Source organism: Diorhabda carinulata, chromosome 2, assembly GCF_026250575.1.
Source record: "Diorhabda carinulata isolate Delta chromosome 2, icDioCari1.1, whole genome shotgun sequence".
Classification (NCBI taxonomy): Eukaryota; Metazoa; Arthropoda; class Insecta; order Coleoptera; family Chrysomelidae; genus Diorhabda; species Diorhabda carinulata.
The window spans coordinates 23436260-23456437 of record NC_079461.1 but is presented as its reverse complement, the minus strand read 5'-3'; the positions used below and the strand labels follow the sequence as shown (position 1 = coordinate 23456437).

At 30.0% G+C, this 20178-nt stretch overlaps 2 protein-coding genes across 4 annotated transcripts; one reads left to right on the top strand and one right to left on the bottom strand.

The window, feature by feature from the left end:
- Positions 1-5554: 5554 nt before the first annotated feature.
- Positions 5555-15559, bottom strand: LOC130903849 (glycerol kinase). Its single transcript, XM_057816196.1, has 7 exons — positions 15232-15559; positions 13264-13596; positions 12543-12725; positions 12166-12425; positions 10924-11240; positions 6160-6295; positions 5555-5989 (listed from the first exon to the last, which is right to left on the bottom strand). Exons 1-7 carry the CDS (start codon positions 15260-15262, stop codon positions 5714-5716), a joined length of 1536 nt encoding a protein of 511 aa, XP_057672179.1. The 5' UTR covers positions 15263-15559; the 3' UTR covers positions 5555-5713.
- LOC130903847 (gastrula zinc finger protein XlCGF46.1-like) lies at positions 15064-19306 on the top strand. 3 transcript variants are annotated; one of them, XM_057816194.1, is made up of 4 exons: positions 15064-15180; positions 15535-16029; positions 16212-16259; positions 17934-19306. In XM_057816194.1, the coding sequence occupies exons 2-4, from the start codon at positions 15726-15728 to the stop codon at positions 19187-19189; spliced, it is 1608 nt and encodes a 535-aa protein (XP_057672177.1). In that variant the 5' UTR covers positions 15064-15180; positions 15535-15725; the 3' UTR covers positions 19190-19306. The 3 variants fall into 3 exon arrangements, with proteins under 3 accessions (XP_057672177.1, XP_057672176.1, XP_057672178.1); XM_057816193.1 differs by lacking the exon at positions 15064-15180 and adding an exon at positions 15296-15439; XM_057816195.1 differs by lacking the exons at positions 15064-15180; positions 17934-19306 and adding exons at positions 15342-15439; positions 16385-16547.
- The last annotated feature ends 872 nt before the right edge of the window (positions 19307-20178 follow it).

The following is a 20178-nucleotide window of genomic DNA, read 5'->3' as shown; positions in this document are numbered from 1 at the left end:
TTATATATAAAGAAATCACATCAAACGAAATAAATACATATTCATTAGGAATTTTGATACTTTTTAATTTTTTCTTTAAAATCCCATGTGTTTTGGTTTTAATTTTTCTTTCAAAATATTTTTCAAATAATAAGAGAGGGTTAAGAGAAGTTTGAATACTTCAAACAATCGGTCGAAGGGGAATGTCAGGCTTGTACAGTTTTGGCAAACCGTATATTTTAGGGAGTAAGGCATTGTGAATTTTCAATTTTTTTCATTTGATGAAATAACAAGTTATTCTTCCCAAGATCGAATTAGATCATTATTTTGTTTTGATAAGATTTATCTTTTTTCAAAATGCTGAGATTTCTGTTTTAAGTAATAAATTCTTTGGTTTTAATTATATTTTGAGGTTTGATGTTACTTCGTTGTTTTTTGTTTATCAATGTATTTTTAAAATTAGTGATAATATTACAAGTATTAGATCTTATTTTATTTTGAATTTCGCTATTTAGATGATTGGTGTTCCATTCAATATTATTTAACACAGGCAATTCTTTGTCACTAGAAATATTTTGTGCAAAATTGGGACCTAAAGATAAAGTTAAATTTTCGATCCATTTTGATATTACATATTTCATTTGTATTTTTATCAATAGGCTGTTGTTTCAATATTATATTATCAATTTTCTTGATATTTTTTTCTTTGCATTTATTACAAAGTTTTTCAGATGTAAAAACTGAGGAAAAATGAACTTTTCTTGTTGAAACTGATTTCTATTTTGATTTTGATATTCATGATGTAAGTAATATTTTGATAAAGACTCAAAGTGGTCGAAACGTCAATTTTAAAACAGAAGAGACCTGCAAGTATACAAAATTAACAATATAACGAAACTAAGACTGAGGTTTGGTTAATTTATATAAAAAATATTGATGACACGGCATCGAATGTTCTATTGAAAGTTCTGTCTATCCATAGTTCTTTCACTTAGAGGAATTAACAAAATTACAAATAATTTGTCTAGCATACTGTAATACTATTTCATTAGTGTAGGGATTTCTCCGTTGTCTACGGTTATTTCTTCTTAAAACGCCGGTTACTGGCAAAACATTTTATTTATGAAATTTAAACAATGGAAACAGATAACCTTTGCCGTCTACGTCTTATTTGGATTTATGTCCTCGGGCTCCACAGTTAAAGCTGTTCTCCTTTTTGAACTATTTCTTGGGCATCTCTCTCTTGATGTTTCTTTTCGATAGATTCTTCATTTTTTTAAATGACTCTTTCTTGTATACCATCGATGATGTGCTGAATAACAACTTCTTATTCTATATAAGCTCGACTAGCAATTGCACCGTTTCATCATGTCTCTTACGCTTTGATGAGAGCTTTTTATTTATTTGTGCACTATTCACACGAACTTTTTAAGCTTAGACCAACTTATGATCTCCTTTTAGGATTGTATAAACAATTTAGCCAGATTTTGTAAACAATTCTTTGCGTATATGAGTTTTTGTAAATCATTCCAACCCGTAATTTCTGCAACTTCTTCAAATTCAAAAAATCATGTCTGAATTTGATATTCGTTTTTGCCGTTAAAAGGTCTGATACTGTCTTCTACATCCCTGAAACTTAATGGAAGTCAATCTCGTTGTCTCCTACCAACATCTGTATTCTCATTTTTTCGCCTTCTTGCTTCGTTTTCACGCCTTTCTTCTTATCGTCGTCTCTCTTCAAATTCACGAGTTCTCTCTAGCTCACGTATATCTTCTAGTCTTTGTTTTTCTTCCTCTCTTCGTCTTCCGTTATCTTCCGGCCTTTCTTCAAACAATCATCCTTTTACATCTCTTCGTCTTTCTCCAAATAAATTGGACGAGTTTTAATCAATCAATGGATGTTGGAATTTTAATTGTAAAATAACATAAGACAGAGTGAGTGAAATAAGTAGTTTTAATCAAAGAAACTGTATAGAATTGAAACCTTTTTATACTATATTTCCTTGTCTAAGATTTTTGTCAACTTAATAGTAATGGACTTGGGCAACACAATAAACAATGAAAGTAACAAAGTAGTCGTAATGATAGATTAATCATAACTTTGGAAACTTTTGTATACACTACACGAGGTGTGACTATTGAATAACGAGACTAGCACTGCTACAGAAAAAATACGCATATAGCAGAGGCGGGGAACCTTTTTTAATTTTGATTTACAAAGGCACTAAAAGATGCCTGCTGATGATGCTTCTCATTTTTCAACTTTTGAAGAGCAGCTTTTCGTGATTCACCTTCTAAAGCGAAATATTTATATTCTTTAAGAGTCATGTAGTGTTTATTTGCATTGGCTTTTTTCAAAGTACTTAAAACTGTATTGTAAAGTAAAGAAAAAAATCTAACTCCTATTCTACATTAAATGTTCTGTTTTCATCACCTAATTTTCTTCTCTTACTATTTGACATGATGGATAAAAAAACGAATTTCAAATAATATCTTTAACAAAGTGTATACTTTCTAGAAATACAATAAAACCGTGTAACTGTTATAAGCACGCACTGTTAACTACAGTTTGCTGAAGATCGCAACAGGGAAGCGTTGAGAGATGCGAGTCAGAGAAGCCAAAGCAAGGTGTGACTCTCAAATGGGAGATCTGAAACCGAGTTTTGTTTACTTCTTAGACAAGATAGTTGACGCTGCTAGCGCTAATTTAAATTTTTTTGCAAAGACAATCAGCTGACTAATGAATTGCTCTGTGTAATCGATGATGCAGCCAATCAATATCGATGTAAACATATCGTATGCTAGCATGTGGCTGCTCTGTATGACAAATTTTGTAAATAATATTTTGTAATTTTACTTTATTTTCAAATAAATATAACATAGAACATTATTCGTTTCTTTTAAATATGTAAATTACATAAACAATGTGGAATTTTCAGTAAAGTGAAAAATTATTTATTTGGATATAAAACCAACATTTCGGCAATACTCTGAAAAAAGCATAATTGATTTCTGAAATTCTGATATCTCCGAATAAATAATTTTTCAATTACCTGACAATTCTACAATTTTTTAATTCCCAATATTCCTTCTAAATAAAAAAAGAAAAAAATAAGAAAAAACACACACACATAAGCCGATTTTTTTTCGTTTGATCATTCTAATTGCAACTTGGGGGCGCTAAAAACTATTTAAAAAATTAACATTGAGTGTCCAAGTCTGAAACCGATGGTCTGTGGGCCACGCTCATGCGTGTTAGAATTCGTTTCAGACTAGTATTCATCTTACAATATGACTGTCTTTGACGGGATTTATCGCGCATCTGTCATGGCGTTGATGTACAATAGTTGTTTGAAACGAACTCTACCATTTTGTACTAGGTGGCAAAGGGCCGTACAAGAACCTCGCGGAGGCCGCAGGTTCCCCACCTATGGCATATAGGTTAGTGACTGTCAGCTGTTCAACTTAAAGCCAACTCTCTTGAATTCGATGTCTACATCTTTCTTGATTGTTTTGTTTTATAATTATTATAATTAAATTATCAAGAATCCAATATGGATAAGAAAAGACCACTGACTCAAAATGAAATTGAGTACTACGCAAATCTAAGAAAGACTATTAGATGGCCCAAAAAGGTTTCATTACATATTATAGAGATATATAAATATATACGGCGAGATAACTCGTAGTTGGCGTCCTAGAAAAGAAAGCAACCTACGAGTTATCTCGTAGTTGGCAGTCAACGTGTTAAGGTCACGTTAAATAGATATACATAATATCAAAACTAAATATTTTATATCACAAATTTGACACGTTGAAACCAATGAAAATGTCAAATTTATTACTTTTAATTTAATTGCTCTATTTTTAATTTAATTATTTTTCAGCACTAAAAATAAAGTCGACAGATTAAATGGCATCAATTAATTATACATTTATATTTATAACTAAACCAGTTACCATTTTTTACATTCTAATACTCTTGTCCAAATCAATCTAATTTATTGAGAGATTAAGTGGATAGTAATTTCCTCAATATTTATATAGGCCTAATTCAAATCACAAGATCGAGCAAACAATTGTAAAATTAACTTCGAGCAGTAATAGGCACTATTAATATTTATATAATTATGGTAGTACCGTAGTGCCAGAATGAGGAAGTCATCACTCATTAAAGTGATTTAGTTAGTTTTTTATATGGGGTAAAAAACCATTAAACTGATCATTTTTAAGCGTGTGACATGAACTTTCAAAAGTTAACTCTAACCTCTGTTTCTGAAATCTCAGAAAGTTTGATCTGATAAGTTTAAGAATTAGAAACTTTTGCATGATGTTTTCTAATATGCGTCCTAATTTTGATTCCTTCATCATTAAAATTTATAATTATGAGTAAATTAGATAATCAATCTTTTATAAAATGTTAGATAAAAAACATGAAAGTATTTTAGAAATTCGTTGTGAAGTTCACTGGCAGCGATTAGGGTGGACCAGGGGGGTCAGCCGCATCACCACTTTCTGGGGAAAATATAGTTAACTTCACCTGAAAGACCTGCAGTATTTGACAAAGTAAATATTGTAGCACATGTTTTCAACGAGGAAACAAATAATGATTTGTCTTTGAAAGCATCAAGTGACGATAAGGTTTAGCAGCAGGTATGAAAGCTTGCGAGCAATTCAGCAACACTTTGTAGATATACTGTACACTTTGATATTGAAACAACCGATTCAAAAATTGGTAGAGATTGATGCCAAAAGTTTAGCCCAAAAGAAAACTTCCACCTAAAATAGGAGGAGTAGATGTTCACCCTGAATATGATTCACCTCAAGTCTATATTTTAAAAAAAGCTTCACTAGTTTCTCTAACACATACTGAGTGAGATCATTAGGTCACAATTTAAAAAAAGAGCTGGCTCTACTCTGCTACAACGAATAATTGCAGCTGGCTTCGACAAAGAACAACTCAGTTTGTAAAAACCGCATCAAAGAAGCATGTTTTGTTGTTAGTTCCGCGAATTGTATGGAAAATGACACTATTGCAGTATTGATGACTTAATTAAACGATATATGACAATTACAATGGTATTTAGTTTTCCTCGCATTTTCTAGTGAAGGTCCTAACAAAATCAATCTCTTACAATGCCCCCTCCCCTAATTCTAGCATCCAATCGTCACCACTGGTGTAAACTCATTAAGAATTCAAAAAAACAAACTTCTCTTTTAACAAAAGTTAACTTTGAACACTGTAACAGACTTAAGACTTCCTTCAGGTCACAACAAAAAAACTGACTGCAAACTGATTTGACAAACAAACTTTTTTAATTTTGTTGGTCACCCAACAAACGTCCCTTCTTTAAAGTAAGAGCTCACAGTAAATTAACCTATATTCAAAAAATTCATTTTTTTATTTATAAATGTATGGTAAAATAAACAACAATAACTTGCGATCCATATTTTGATTCTGGGTTTAAGACACAAATCATTTTGGTGACAGTTTGATTAATAATTAAGCAATGATTGTGGATAAAAATGGGACACTTTTATTTTATTAACCACTTATGTTAAATAAAGCCCAATGCACACATAATTATGTATTTATAATAAAATAAATTTCGACCAGAATCACACGACAAATATTAATTCAAAAATATAAATATTTTTTCTCAAATAGAACGACTTTATATATTTTACTAATTCATATTTTATAAAAATATATCAACAGCTCTGTATTATAAATCTAAACAGACATGTCCCATCCCATAGCTCGTTCGACGGCCATTTTCCATTTAGAATATCGAATGTCTCGTTGATTTTCCGTGTATTTAGGTGTCCATTTAACGGCCGGAATGTCAAGTCTAGATTTTTCCAAATCCCAATGCCCTACAGCAGCACCGGCTACCATTGCCGCACCCAATGCTGTACTTTCAGCCATGGTAGGTTTTATAACTGTTATTCCTGCTAAATCTGCTTGCATCTGCATTAAGAGAGGATTCGCAGTCATACCACCGTCAACCTAAAATAAAATAAATTTGTTGACAATTTTTTAAAAAGGACTGAAGCTGCCCAAGTTTTCTATCCCCTTTTCAGTTCCATTCTGCTTTTCAGATGTTACATAACATATCGTGGCCAAATTCTCTATATTGCTTGTTTTACTTTCACAATATCTTAATCATCTTAACTTACTTGCAATACTGACAAAGGTGATCCATAATCATTATTCATTGCCTCCAATATATCTCTAGTTTGAAAGCAAACGGCTTCTAAAGTAGCTTTAACTATATGACACGATTCTGTATCCTCAGATATTCCTACTATGACTCTGTAAAAAAATAACTTGATTATGGCAGTTTGCAATTGCAACTATAAAAAATCATTAATGTTGAATTCAGGTAATTTAGTTACTGAAGCATGGAATTGAATCTCAGGTTCAAATTGTAACTTATATTTTTGACCAATAAAAGTTTCTTTTCTCTGATGTTATTCAACAAACTTCAAAAAGACTCAGAAACTGATATTTATCAATAAAATTCTCCTTATTATTAACTTCAATTGATAATTATTTCAATATCACCGTGACCATTGAATGAGTTTAAAGAAGTTGAAGTGGAAATATATTAAAGCCAGTAGACCTCATTTTTCTGAAGTGATGTTAAAGTTTCGAAATAATAAACAATTTCTTTCTTAATATTCATTGTCCTATTAATCAATAAGTCAATGATTTCAAAATCACTGCTAAATGAGTTTCATGAATTGGTAATACACGAGAAGAGTTAATGCGCTGCATCACAGTTTCTGAGACTTGTTTCATTGCCATTCTTATTAGGAATCCAATATTAAATTGTCCCATGTGTTAGACATTTTCTGAGACTGGAAAAATTACTTGGGTTAAAACATTTGATATTGGAAATTTAATATTTTCAGCTATATATTATATATTCCTCTAAGATACTGTCGTGTAGTCTTTTTATTTCATTGAATGTTGTTAATTAAGTTAAAACACTTCAACAATAAAATGGCAAAGAAACGTGGATGTATCCTTTTAAAAATATTATACATTTCAACAAACTATTTTTTATGCATAAATAAATACGGATTTAGAAGAAACCACGAATGTAATAATTTGGATAACTAACAGAATTATATTTGTTTAGGAAATAAAAATGAATATGAATAATATGAAAATATTTTTGTACCCATGAAAACGTCAAAAATTGGGATAGGTAAAGACCTAGAAAAAACTAAACAAGGTAGTACTCATATACTATTTTTTGTTGTTCTAAAACCTAGCATCTCTCACTGGAAACTATTCATCAGGAAGTGGTATTTGGCGACTATTAAAGCATATACAGCTGATACGAGGATGGTAAAATAATTAATAGGCAATTAAGTGTAATTGAAATGCACACAAATTGGTAAAAATTATTTACACATACGATATTTCAAATTACTATAAGTTACTGAGATCAATAAAGTTTTCAGAACATTTATTGAAAAAAGTAAATTTCCTAGTCACTGTGAATTAAAAAAATACAAATTAATTATCTACAATAAAACCTCTAGCTTGTTGTTAAAGCTTTCAAATATGGTGTACCAGTTATTTAGCAATGGTAGAATGGTGGTCTTGCTGTGATAGCGGTGGTCTGTTTTTCCATGGGACCTAACCGTGATCTTGCAGATGTTGAGCAGGGAGTATAAAAATTTCAATGTCAAAATATTTTATTACTCAACATATTCTCCTCTTAATTGGATACTTTATTACAGCGAACCCGCAACGTTTCTAGCCCTTTCAAAAAAATGTTTCTTCCTACTCTGCAAACCAGACCTCCACAGCTTTAATTACCTCCTCGTTGGAAGAAAATTTAGGACCTTTTAATTTTTTTTTTAGTTGAGAAAAGAGATGATAGTCGGACGGAGCCAAATCTGGTGAATAAGGGGGGTGTTCTAATAACATGGCAACATGAGATTTGTGAGCAGGGGCGTTGTCCTGCAAAAACAAAACACCCAGTTATTGCTCTACCCTTATTCAAAAAAAAACAATCATAATTACTCTATGGCAATCCCAAAAAACTAAAGCAAGAACTTTTCAAGCAGATTTTTGTACATGAAACTTCTTAGGTCTTGGAGAACCAGAGTGTCATCATTCCATCGATTGTTGCTTTGTCTCTGGATCGTAGATATGTACCCAAGTCTCATCCATACTAACAATTCGGTTTAAGAAGTCTACATCGTTTTCAAATCAAGCACGGATTGAACACGATGCTTCTACCCTTGCACGCTTTTGGTCAACATTCAAACATTTCAGGATCCATTTTGCAGCAATTTTTCTCACGTCCAAATTGACGTGAACTATATGATGAACGCGTTCGTATGAAATATTCAGTGCTTCAGATATCCGTCTTATCCCAATTCGACAGTCTGATAAAATCATGTCATGAACTGCAACGATATTTTCGGGGACTGACACAGAAACTGTCCTTCCCAATCGGTCATCACCTTCAATGGAAAATTCACCTCTTTTGAAGCTTGCAGTACAATTTTTCACGGTCGCATACGAAGGACATTGATCACCAAGGGTATTAAGCATATCTTCGTAAATTTCAACCCTCTTAACCCTTTTAAATACAGGTACTTGTTGATGGGTCAATACTCCAATTTTCTATTTTCATAATTTCTTTTTTTTTTCTTTCAATTTATTGCGTAACTCTGGTTTACTTTTTTGACGTCAAACTTCACACTGGCACTTCTAATAAGTTATTGTTCCTTGCTATAGTATATACATCAATATTATCTCTAGAAGAGAGTGGAAGGAAAGTATTAAAAAATGAAAGTTCTTTACCTAAATCACATTTGATTGGAGACAGTGGGGAATTGACATATTAGTTCTTCTTATTTTTGGAAGTGACTACATAGCCACAATAATTAATTGAACAGAAAAGATTTTTTGCAGAAAACATAATATAGCGATTGAATCATCAAAAAAAATCATAAATAAGTTTTTGATTTCCAGAAATATCACTTTTTATCAAATATTCGAAAGAGATTTATTGTTAATATAGTTTCAGTGCCAAATTAGGCATTGTATCATTATATATAAGAGGATTAAGTATCCATATGTTGATATCTAAATATTCATCTATATTATTTTATGATATTGCCCTGTAATCCTCTCTTATCAGATATTATTATATTCTCAGGTTTTCAAGCTATAAAATTATTTTATCTCTTTTGAGTAAATCTGTGCACATAATAAATTACATTCAATTATTTGAGAAAAAATAAAAATAAGACGAATGTTAATATAAAACAATTTGTTTTTTGATATCAAGAACTAGTTAAAATGTATTCATGTAATCATGTCAAAAATATGTTCACCTGGAAACAAACAATGAAAAACGTGATTTCAAGCTGATAAGCATAAAATTCTATACTAATATAATTAATTTTACTTCAGGTAATCATAACATTATGTTTTTTACTTATCTTGTGTTTACTGAACACTTATTCAAAGGAAATGAATAAACCATAAATTTCTACTATGTAACCAAACATATTTCAATTATTATCTTCAGACTCGACCAACCAACTGATTCATTTATTTCCAAATAAAATCAACGTTTGTTAATAATAAGATAAAATCTGAATTTATAATAATGGGTGTTCCAAAAGTAACCCAATTTATGAAATAATATATCAGACAAATGACCTCAAGAGAATATATGCACATGAAACTTTTCAAGTAGTAATTGCATCTCTTCTCAGGCTGCATAGTATTTGGAATCATCTTGGTTAATTTACATATTGGCCATATCAATATCATCAAATTTCGACAGAAATAACTATGCTAACATGTAAAAGCATCAATAACAGTCACAGCTTGACCAGTTTCATTTCCAAAAATGCAAATACTGATGATTCCTCCATTCCAATATTGGCACACATGACATAATTATTTTTCAACAATGACATGTGGGTTCTCCAAGCCTAAAACATGGCAATTTTGAAGATTAACAAAACCATCAAGTTGAAAATGTGTTGATGTGATTGAAAAATCAGCATCTACTTGTTGTCTACTGGTTATCTAGCAATGGTAGAATAGTGGTCTTGCGTTATAGCAGTGACTTGGTAAGTTTTCCACGGGACCTAGCCGTGATCTTGCAGCTATTGAGCAGAGTATAAAAATAACCACAGTTGACAAATTAATTATAATGTTCTCTCCAGGAGAGAGTGGAGGAAAAGTATTTAAAAATGAAATTTCTCTACCTAAATCACACTTGAATGGAGAAAGTGGGGAATTGACATATTAATGTTTCTTATTTTTGAGAGTGACTACATATCTACAAAATTAAAGGAACAGAAAAGATAGTTTGAAAAGAATGATTGACTCATTACAAGAAGAAACCATAAAGTTTTTCATTTCCAAAAATATCACTTTTAGATGTTATAATGTTTTATTAAAACTTGCTAAGAATTCAGTGCTAAATAGGAAGCTGAAATCTTTGTGTTAAATCTGGGTCAATTTTTTATTTTCGTCTAATAAGAAATGAGACAAATGTAGAGAACAAACCATAATTTGGTCAATCAGAGCGCTGCAATTTACACATGATAATTTATAATAATAAAATATCACTATCTAAAGGCAATTCTTGTCGAGAAATATATTTTGCATCTTTAACATTCCTTTAGTACTTCAGACTTCTCAAGGAACTATTACCTCAAAAATTGGGGAAGTTAGCTATTTGGAAACATTATCATTTATATGAAAACTGTGAAAAAATGTGAACTGAAGCCAATGTGTTGCAGGAATCAATACAGGTTCTAAAAGTTATGAACATATAATGTGCTTCATGGCTGCTTCATTACTTGGTATTATAAACAACAAATTTTAGGTATAATACTAATTCTAAGTGGAATAAATGTTTTCTATTAATAGTAAAAAATTAAACTCACCCTCTGGCTTCTTGCTGCCAATATGGAGCGTATAATCCACTGAAGGCTGGAACAAAATAAACGTCTCCTTTTTGGACACTATCTGCCTTTTCAGCAATTTCCTTTGCTTCTCCGAATGAAGAAAGAATGGTTAAATTATCCCTTAACCAATTCATAGCAGCTCCAGCGATAGCTACAGATCCTTCCAGTGCGTACATGGTAGGTTTATTGCGTCCTAGCTTGTAAGCGACAGTTGTTACCAAACCATGAGAACTGTTGACTTTATAGTTGCCTGTGTTATATAATAGAAAACATCCTGTCCCATAAGTTGCTTTAGCCTACAATAGAACTGATCTGTAGGTTGATAATAACTGCAAATTAAGCCATTTCAATTGATGTAATGGCATGAGGTTACATAAGTATATTTTTACTAATGAAAAATATTAATTTAAATTTAGGATACCCATATTAGATTTCACTTTCTGGATTTCTTTTACTGCAAAAGATGATTATCGTTTTTTTTTGGTCCATATCATGATTGAGAATATGTTGCAACATCGATATTTTTGAGACAATCCATGTAAAATTCAAGGATAAACACTGTCAAAACTTTACTATGCATACTAAGAAAATAATACCAGAACATGTGAATATAGATATGTGATATGAAAGTGGGAATATAAATAATAATAAAATATCAGTTCTAAGTATACCACGTTAGCAGAAATCTAAGTGGGATAAGATAAAGAATGGGGACATTATAAAAGAAGCAAAACAAGAATAAAAAATTGAAATAAATACTAAGAAACAGTTGAAGCGTTATGGACATAAGAATGAAGACAGATTAACCAGAAAAGTAATCAAGTTGGAAACACTTCAGAATAAAGTAACATTTTATATTTCTAAAATTAATAAATATTAATTTGACTATATCGTACAAGGACGCAGCAACCAAAGATAAATTTTTATTCCTTGGTAAGGAAAATCTGGCAAAAATGTGGATAGCTAAAAACATTGATATGAAAGTATATAAACTTTCATAACATCAAAATGATGGCAAGAAAAACATTGGCAATAACATGTTGGCATTGTATATTAAGTTGTAAATATTTTTAACAAAATTTTAATCATTATGACTCTAAAATAAAAAGTTAGTCAATGAAAATATATACAGGTGTATTATCTAAAAATAATTCGTGACATCATTAGGATCTATTATATAATTAGATAATAAAACAAATATATCACACTGTTAGAACTGACCTGTCCTCTACTGAGGCACTGTTGTCCAACAAGAGCTGATTGCTGATCTCCTAGACACCCTGCTAATTTCACTCCTTTTAATGACCCTTTACAGATACTTCCATAAATTTCGGAACTGGACTTGATAACTGGTAGAATATTACTAGGAATATCAAAGAAATTTATAAGTACAGGATCCCATTTTAGGGTATCTATGTTCATTAACATTGTTCTCGATGCATTAGTTACGTCTGTAACATGTATTCCTCCATTTTTTCCACCTTTAATCAAGATATAAACGGTATAACCTTCTTATTTATTAATACAAGAAGATTAGAGCTGAATGGAAGTGAAACTTGGTTTTACTCAGGTATATTTTAAATTTTAAAAATTCTTACCTGTTAGATTCCATATCAACCAAGAATCAATGGTTCCAAACATACAGGTACCTGCAGCCATTGCTTTTTTGATTTTTGGAATATTTTCTTGTAGCCATTTAATCTTGACTGCACTGAAGTAAGGAGATAAGGGTAGGCCACAAAGTGGTTTTAAATAGTTTTTATTTCTAGTTTTATTCGGCACTAAAAATTTTGAAGTACAATTATATATTTAAGTAAGATATAATGAACAAAAAACTAAATTACTTCTACGTATTAATTCTTATTTCAGAAAATACTACACAAGGACTTTTTGGAAACTAATTCAAATCCCATTCATTGCTGTTTGGAAATTAATCTGGTCCTAGTCATATGATAGGATCTTTTTTACCCTGGTGGTTTTTTGAAGTTTGAAAATTTTTTATACCCCTTAAATGGATGTCTTCTATTGATAACTACTCATTAACAATGATTAAACATCTGGTATCTATTATACAACTAAATAATTATCATGGAGGAATTAACGCAAAAATAAGTAACAAAAATTAAAATTTCTTGTGAATCATGTTTTAAATTTCAAATTTCCACTGAAAATTGAGCGCGACGGTCGGAAATTGTGATCTGAATTTCGTTTTGGGTTGGGATCCACAATCATCTGATAAGTCATCTACCTGAACCCGAGTAATTGTTTCTGAAAAGTCCTAATATTATGCTAATTTAGTAAATGATAAATTAAGCTAACCTTTGTCCAAAAGACAATCGACTGTTGAGGAAGTTCGTACATCTAACCAAACAATTGAATTATACAAAGGTTCACCGGTTATTCTATCCCACAGAACTGTTGATTCTCTTTGATTGGTAATACCAACAGATACTATGTCATTAACACTTCCACCTTTAGATATTAATTTGTCAATGGTATTTTCAATACAGTTTTCTACAATCCGAATTATTTCCATAGGATCCTGTTCAACCCATCCTTCTTGTGGATGTATTTGAGATAATTCTTGCTGGTGAGATGCTACTACTTCCGCTGTACCAGCTTTAAATAGGATAAATCTAGCACTTGATGTGCCTGTAAAAAATAGCTAAATATTTTTTTCTTTTGAAGTGAAGAGATGAAACCATTTTATAAAATTATAACTACATGTTACTTGAGAAATAATTAACAAAGTAAATATGGAGAAAAATTCATTTTTAAAATAGATTCCAGAATAAAAACTTCCTGGGAACTGTTGGATATTTCTACCAAATACACTGTTTACTACCACTAGACTGATACTAACAATAATATGATTTCACTGAGTGTTAGCATTGAAGACCATAAATTGTTTATCAAAATGTGTATCAGTCACTGTATTTATCAGTTATTGGGTCTGGTGTACATAAAAATTTGTTCAGCAAGAACAAATATTTATTTTTTCAATCAAAATATCTTTTTTTAATCTATTTACCACACCAATACATATAGATAGAATTTATATAGTTTTATTTCATATTTTTCTACCTTTTTATGATAAATTAATTACATAACATGCATGTATGTCTATCCACCTTTTTTAATAACTAGTGTGTGAAATGTGCCAATAAAAGAGATGATTATTTTTAACATAGTTTTTTTGGATGACCTTGAATTTTTTCTATTTGTTTCTCATTATTAAATACCATATAACATAAAATAGGTATTTAATGGTTTTCTCACATGATTGTATACATTTAAATATTTACCGAACTTTTTATCTTTCAGATTTGTGGTAATAATACTAATGAAAAATAAGATGTTTAATATGAAGGTTAACTAAGAATCAGTAAAATTAGAATTTAGATTAGTTTTAAAATTGACACTGAAAAATTATAAATTGGAAGATTCCATTCCCCACACATTAAATGATAAAATTACAATCTGATGAAGTAGATCAATCAATGTGTGACTTGTTATACTCAAATACTCAAATTTCAAGTTATTTGTTATTAATGTAATCTGAGATATTGTAATACCCAATAAATTGTAAAAATTGAGTAGAATTTCTTTTCATTATTTAAATATATTTCGACAGTTCTCAATTATTAAGAATCTTTAGATTTTGTTTTTATAAAACTGATAATGTTTGGGAAATACAGTAAATAATTTGTAATTTTTTTAAATTTCTAAGGTCATGGGTTCAATCCTAACTCATAAAAACTTTTTTATTGTTATCTTAAAGAGCTCCATTTTTTAGTTATTAACACAAATTTCATTATTGCAATGAATATAGTATAGTATAGAATTATTGACATCTTAGAAAAAATATTCAAATAAATGCATAAATATAATATAAAAGTTAAAAATAGACTATAGCAATTTTAAGTTTACATATTGCTTCATCTTAAAAAAAACTAGGACTTCTTTTAGATTCATTGTAACCAAAATGATAAGCTACTACAAGAGATTAATTTTAGTGAAAAAAATTGAATCAAATGTTTTATTGACAAATGCAACATAATATAAATTCCATAAAAGGATAATAACAGTATCTACTGTTTCATTTTATAAGTAAAGTATAATAGCAGTAGCTCATAGAATCATAGTGTACCAGTCCTATTTATGCTTTTGGTTATTTTTATGGTTTATTCTATGGATAACAAGAATATAACTATTATTCTAAGACCTGAACAATTTGTAAGGAAAATATAAAAGTAAATTGAGTAGAAATCCCTGAAGTAATCATACCTTCGTCTATTGCTCCTACCAATGGACCCATCTTAACAGTTGTTTACACTAATATTTTTTTTTCGTTTTATGTAATCCTTCTAGTATGAACACAGTGCAAAAGCTTACTAATCCACATGATGACCTTCAGAGCTTGACTATTTCTTATCATTTCGTTGTAAATGTGTATTAAGATAAACAAATTAAAATGGAATACAGAGTACTGAATGTGAATATATTGTAGAATAAACTTTTATTTTTGTTTATCAGAAAATTATTAAAACCGTATGTTACCATAACCTAAATTTATTTTCTCTTTTTTAGCTTTGTACTATAGAACCTACAGAATAGTTCAGAGTGTCACAAGTATGTTTTTAAACTCTTCATATTTGTATTTCTGTGGTATATTTATGACAACCTTATCCTAACCTAATAAAAGTCAAAGTGGAATATGCATCTAGTTAAGTAGTTTAGTTACTGTAGGTTTAAGGAAATATGAATTGGTTTATGTAGAAATGGAAATTAAAAGTGAAGATGCAGTTTTATTGTTCCAAAAACGAAGTACAAAAATTTTTTCGTCGTTTAGTAAATCAAAGTTCATAGAAATAGAACAAGAGTTTCAGCAATTGAATGATACTTTAGTTCAAGTAAAAGCAGAAATTGAGGATCCGAAAGATCCTGATGGTCTCGGATTTAACATAAATATTAAAACTGAAAACGTAGAACCTATTTCTAACAATTATAATGTGTGTAAGAGGCAGGCACAGCTATTTCGACATCAACACTATGTACAGAATATTTGTCCAGTATGTAGAAAAAGTAAGTAAAGGCCATTTACTGGAAAACCAATTACCAAATATAATATGTAAATATTTAAATTCATAAATCAATGTTTAATTCATACATACATATATTACATATTATATGTTTAATTTATTTTTACATACAAAATATGGAATATTAATTTTTGTCACTATTCATATGCATGTTCATTCTTTCAGGATTTTCATCATTTGGAAAAAGAAAGAAGCACTTTATGACTCACTTTTGTAAGTAAAATTTCGATTTTTATCTATTTTTATTTACAAAGCAAAGGACACTAACATATTACAGAGAAAGTAAAAAATTATAGACCTACGATCTAGCAAATAAGTTCTATTGAATTTTTTATTAGTCCTATAGATTGATCCATTTATTGGCGATAGTTCTTGTTAATGCCAGACCTAGTGATACACAGGGAGTCAGAAATTATTTGAAAGCTGTGGAAAATACTATGCCACACAATTTCATAGAAAACTTATGGGATATTAATGAAAGGCAATTAGGAGCACAACAAATGCAATAATCTGGAAGAGATAAAGAGGCGGTTAATTCATATGAGGAAGTATTTAGACCAAAATGAAATGAAGGCAGCTTGGGTTGACAATGTAGGATTATTTTACATGCAAGAAATAGATAAACACTTTTCTGAAAATAATGTTTTATTTTCTTTCACTTATTTTCAATTTCCGAATTTTCTCTTATTCCTTCTAGTTTTTTTTATCAAACAATCAATTCCATTTATAACATTTCTTAAGTTCTAACACTGTGAAAGTTGAAAAAATTCCTTTTTGATTTTTAAATGTCATTCGAGAATTGAAAGTCAATTAATAAAAAAATCTTGAAATTGATCTATGTTTAGAAATTTAAAAAAAATATGTATTATGTTGGTGAAGCACAGTTTTATTGCTCTCCTGTAAAGTTGTCATTTTTAACTTAGAATTTGAGAGACAATTTATAATAGTTACATTTTATTATGTACATAATATTAAAAAAGCTTTATGCTGTTTTGATATGAGTTGCATAAATTTTATGGGGAAGTATATTTTTCCCACAAGTCCAAGAGATAAATACTGAATTTTTAAATTTACATATTACTAAGAACTCTTCTAAATATGAAGACGTTTGTCTTAGGCTTAGCTTAAAAAAATTCAAATGTATATTTTTCAATGAGGCTTTTTAAAATAAAAACAAAATCAGTGAATAGTAAACATTTATTCAATATATAATTATAAGTTAATCGAGAATTGAGCATAATGTTTCTATATCCTTGTCTTATATACCTTATTTCTATAATGATTGAAATAATGAGAAAATATTTATTCTATAACCGAAAGTTTTATCAAAATACAAAAGTTTGATAGTAATTTCCCTTATGCAATAGTGGGTAACTAAGTTTATTTTTCCTATGGAAGAAACTATAACGCTTTTATTGATTCCTATTAAAATTTATTATATATTTAACAATTTTTTAAACAATTTAACCCAAATTCGTAAAAATTAAAAAAAAAACAGATTATTTCAATTATTAACAATACTAATATTAAGGTGGAAGTTTGTACAGTTATTAAATTTTATCTCCGATTCTTAGTTTTGTAAACTCTTTTCTTCGGCATGCGCCGGAAATACCAATCACAAATGTCACCTAAAAGTAATTATTACCCAATAAGTACAAAAACAAGTATGCAAGTCTCTCACTTTAGTTACTACGTTATGGAGACGGAGACTAGTGGATTAAATTTTACGCAGTCAAAAGTGTGCCTAAAGAATGTACTTTACACACGGTAGTAGAAAAAATATTTTATTAAAATAGACTTCATCAGAATATATAGTGCAGGAAGTTGTACATTTTACATTGTAAACTGATTTTTTAAATCATTACATATATATTTATTTTTTTGCAGATTTGCCTTCAAGCTTTAAGACAAAAAAGAACTGCTTTGGACGCTGCCTTTTTATTTGCATTTTTTGTGGAGAGATTTGCATATTGAAACATGAAATAGCTATACACTGTTTCAGTCATAAAACAAAGAAATTAACAAAACTGACACAGAACAGTCTTTACTGTAGTAACAAAATAATTCCACTATTGAGGAAAATAAAAAATGAAGTTGACATTGAGTATAACAATTTTACTATAAAACAAGAACCTCAGAAAAGTGTACCAATACGAGTACCAAAATGTGAAGTATGCCTGAGACAATTCAAATCGGAAGCAAGTTTGAATAGACACTTAACTTATCATAAAAAAAATCATACATGTAGAATATGTTTGAAAATATGTAAGAGTGCGTATGGTCTAAAACGTCATCAGATTAGCCATTCTTCCCTAAAATTATTTAAATGTGATTTTTGCTCAAAATATTTCAAATCTAAGAATAGTTTGAATGTTCACAAGTCTTTAAATTGTTCGAAAAAATATTGCTTGAAAAGATATTTTTCCAAAACGGCATTACATAGTCATTCTTGTAATCCAAAGTCAATTGATTGCACTGATTGTGGGAAGCTTGTTTCTCCTAAATCTAATCTAAATGTACATTTAGATACTCATACTGAAATGAGACCTTATAAATGTAAACTATGCCCTAAAATGTTCAAATATCCTCAAGATTTGAAGCGTCATCTTCTATATCATTCAGGAGAAAAACCTTTTGAGTGTAATATTTGCCAGAAGCGATTCAGGCTGAAACAGCATTTAACTCGTCATATGTACTGTCATAATGATGAGAAACCATTCAAATGCGAAATATGCTTTAAAACATTTACACAAAAATATGGTTTGGTGTATCATTTTCGTCGACATACAAGCGATACTCCGTTTAAATGTAATATTTGTTCCAATGCATATACCGAGAAGAAAATGTTGGATTATCACGTTCTGAGTCATACAGGCGATAAACCTTTTGTATGTGCCGTTTGTTCGAAACGTTTTAAACAGAAGCAAGATTTAAAACGACATTCACACATCCACACAGGAAACAAATCTTTCATCTGCGCCATTTGTGGAAAATGTTTTGCACGTAAAGAATACTTGAATGACCATTTGCGTACTCATACTGGAGAAAAACCATATCAGTGTAATATATGCCTAAAACGGTTTTCTTTTAGAAGAAGTTTGAGTTTACATATGCCCAGACATATAAAAGAAAAATCTGGGTGACTACGAACTGGAAAAAAACAAACGCCAGAAAGTATTATTTTCATTAAGAATATTGGAATTTTGTTTAGCTTTTGTTTTGTTATTTTAAGAACCAATAATAAAATGGGCAATGGAAAAAAGTGTTTTATTTGTAAAAGTATCGTGGGGTATTGTGACACCCCATTATAAATATTCTCTACGGCTGCAATAAAAATATTGATTAATTTTTTTTTCATTTCGGGCAAACTATAAATAGTTTACAACAAATAGATGAAATTATTTTTTTTATAGAACCATTTTGTGCTGGTACCACTTGAGTGAGTTTAAAGCAGAGTGCGGGAATTAAAATGGCGCTGCCTTCATTGACGCAAAAAGAGCTGGAATATAATGTGGAACATCTGAGTGCACTAAGTAGTTATGAAGAAGTTAAGCAGAGTGTGAATGCAGAAGAAGACGCTGATTTAAGCGATGCTTTAAGTATGCATAGTGATCACCTCACTGGATCTGAAAATGAAGCTTCGGACAGTGAAGAAGAAGTAAATGATATAATCAATAGATTCAAATGTGCAAAAACCGAGCCAGCCGAGTCTAAAAGACTATACAGCAACGGATAAACTCCCTATGAAGTCTGGTCTTTACTATTTACTGACAGTATTCTTTGAAATAATATTAGAACACACCAACGTTAAGATCACCGACTTGAGTGCAAATTATGGTAATACCTCCACCTTTGTACAGCACATCGATAAAACCGAACTAAAAGCATTTTTTGTCTTCTGTTGTTATGTGGTCATGAAGATGATGTGGGGGTATTTGCAGCAGATGGAACGGGAAGGAATATCTTTCGTGTTACTATGAGATGCTACTAGGTTTTCATGGAAGGAGCTCTTTTAAGCAGTATATCAAGAATAAACATCGTAAATATGGTATTAAGATTATGTGCCTCTTTGATTCCAAAGATCATTGTTTACTTGATGCCTTCGTATATGTACGAAAGGAATCAAATTAAC

What these genes read in the sequence shown, in the direction of transcription:
- LOC130903849 (XM_057816196.1), bottom strand. Translation starts at nt 15,262, where the DNA reads ATGGGTCCATTGGTAGGAGCAATAGACGAAG. An exon ending in CGATTGTCTTTTGGACAAAG is followed by an intron (nt 12,726 to 13,263) that starts GTTAGCTTAATT and finishes CAAAATTTTTAG; the next exon opens with TGCCGAATAAAACTAGAAAT. An exon ending in TGGCAGCAAGAAGCCAGAGG is followed by an intron (nt 6,296 to 10,923) that starts GTGAGTTTAATT and finishes ATTTTTTTACAG; the next exon opens with AGTCATAGTAGGAATATCTG.
- LOC130903847 (XM_057816194.1), top strand. Translation starts at nt 15,726, where the DNA reads ATGGAAATTAAAAGTGAAGATGCAGTTTTATTGTTCCAAAAACGAAGT. An exon ending in TTGTCCAGTATGTAGAAAAA is followed by an intron (nt 16,030 to 16,211) that starts GTAAGTAAAGGC and finishes TCATTCTTTCAG; the next exon opens with GATTTTCATCATTTGGAAAA. An exon ending in GCACTTTATGACTCACTTTT is followed by an intron (nt 16,260 to 17,933) that starts GTAAGTAAAATT and finishes ATTTTTTTGCAG; the next exon opens with ATTTGCCTTCAAGCTTTAAG.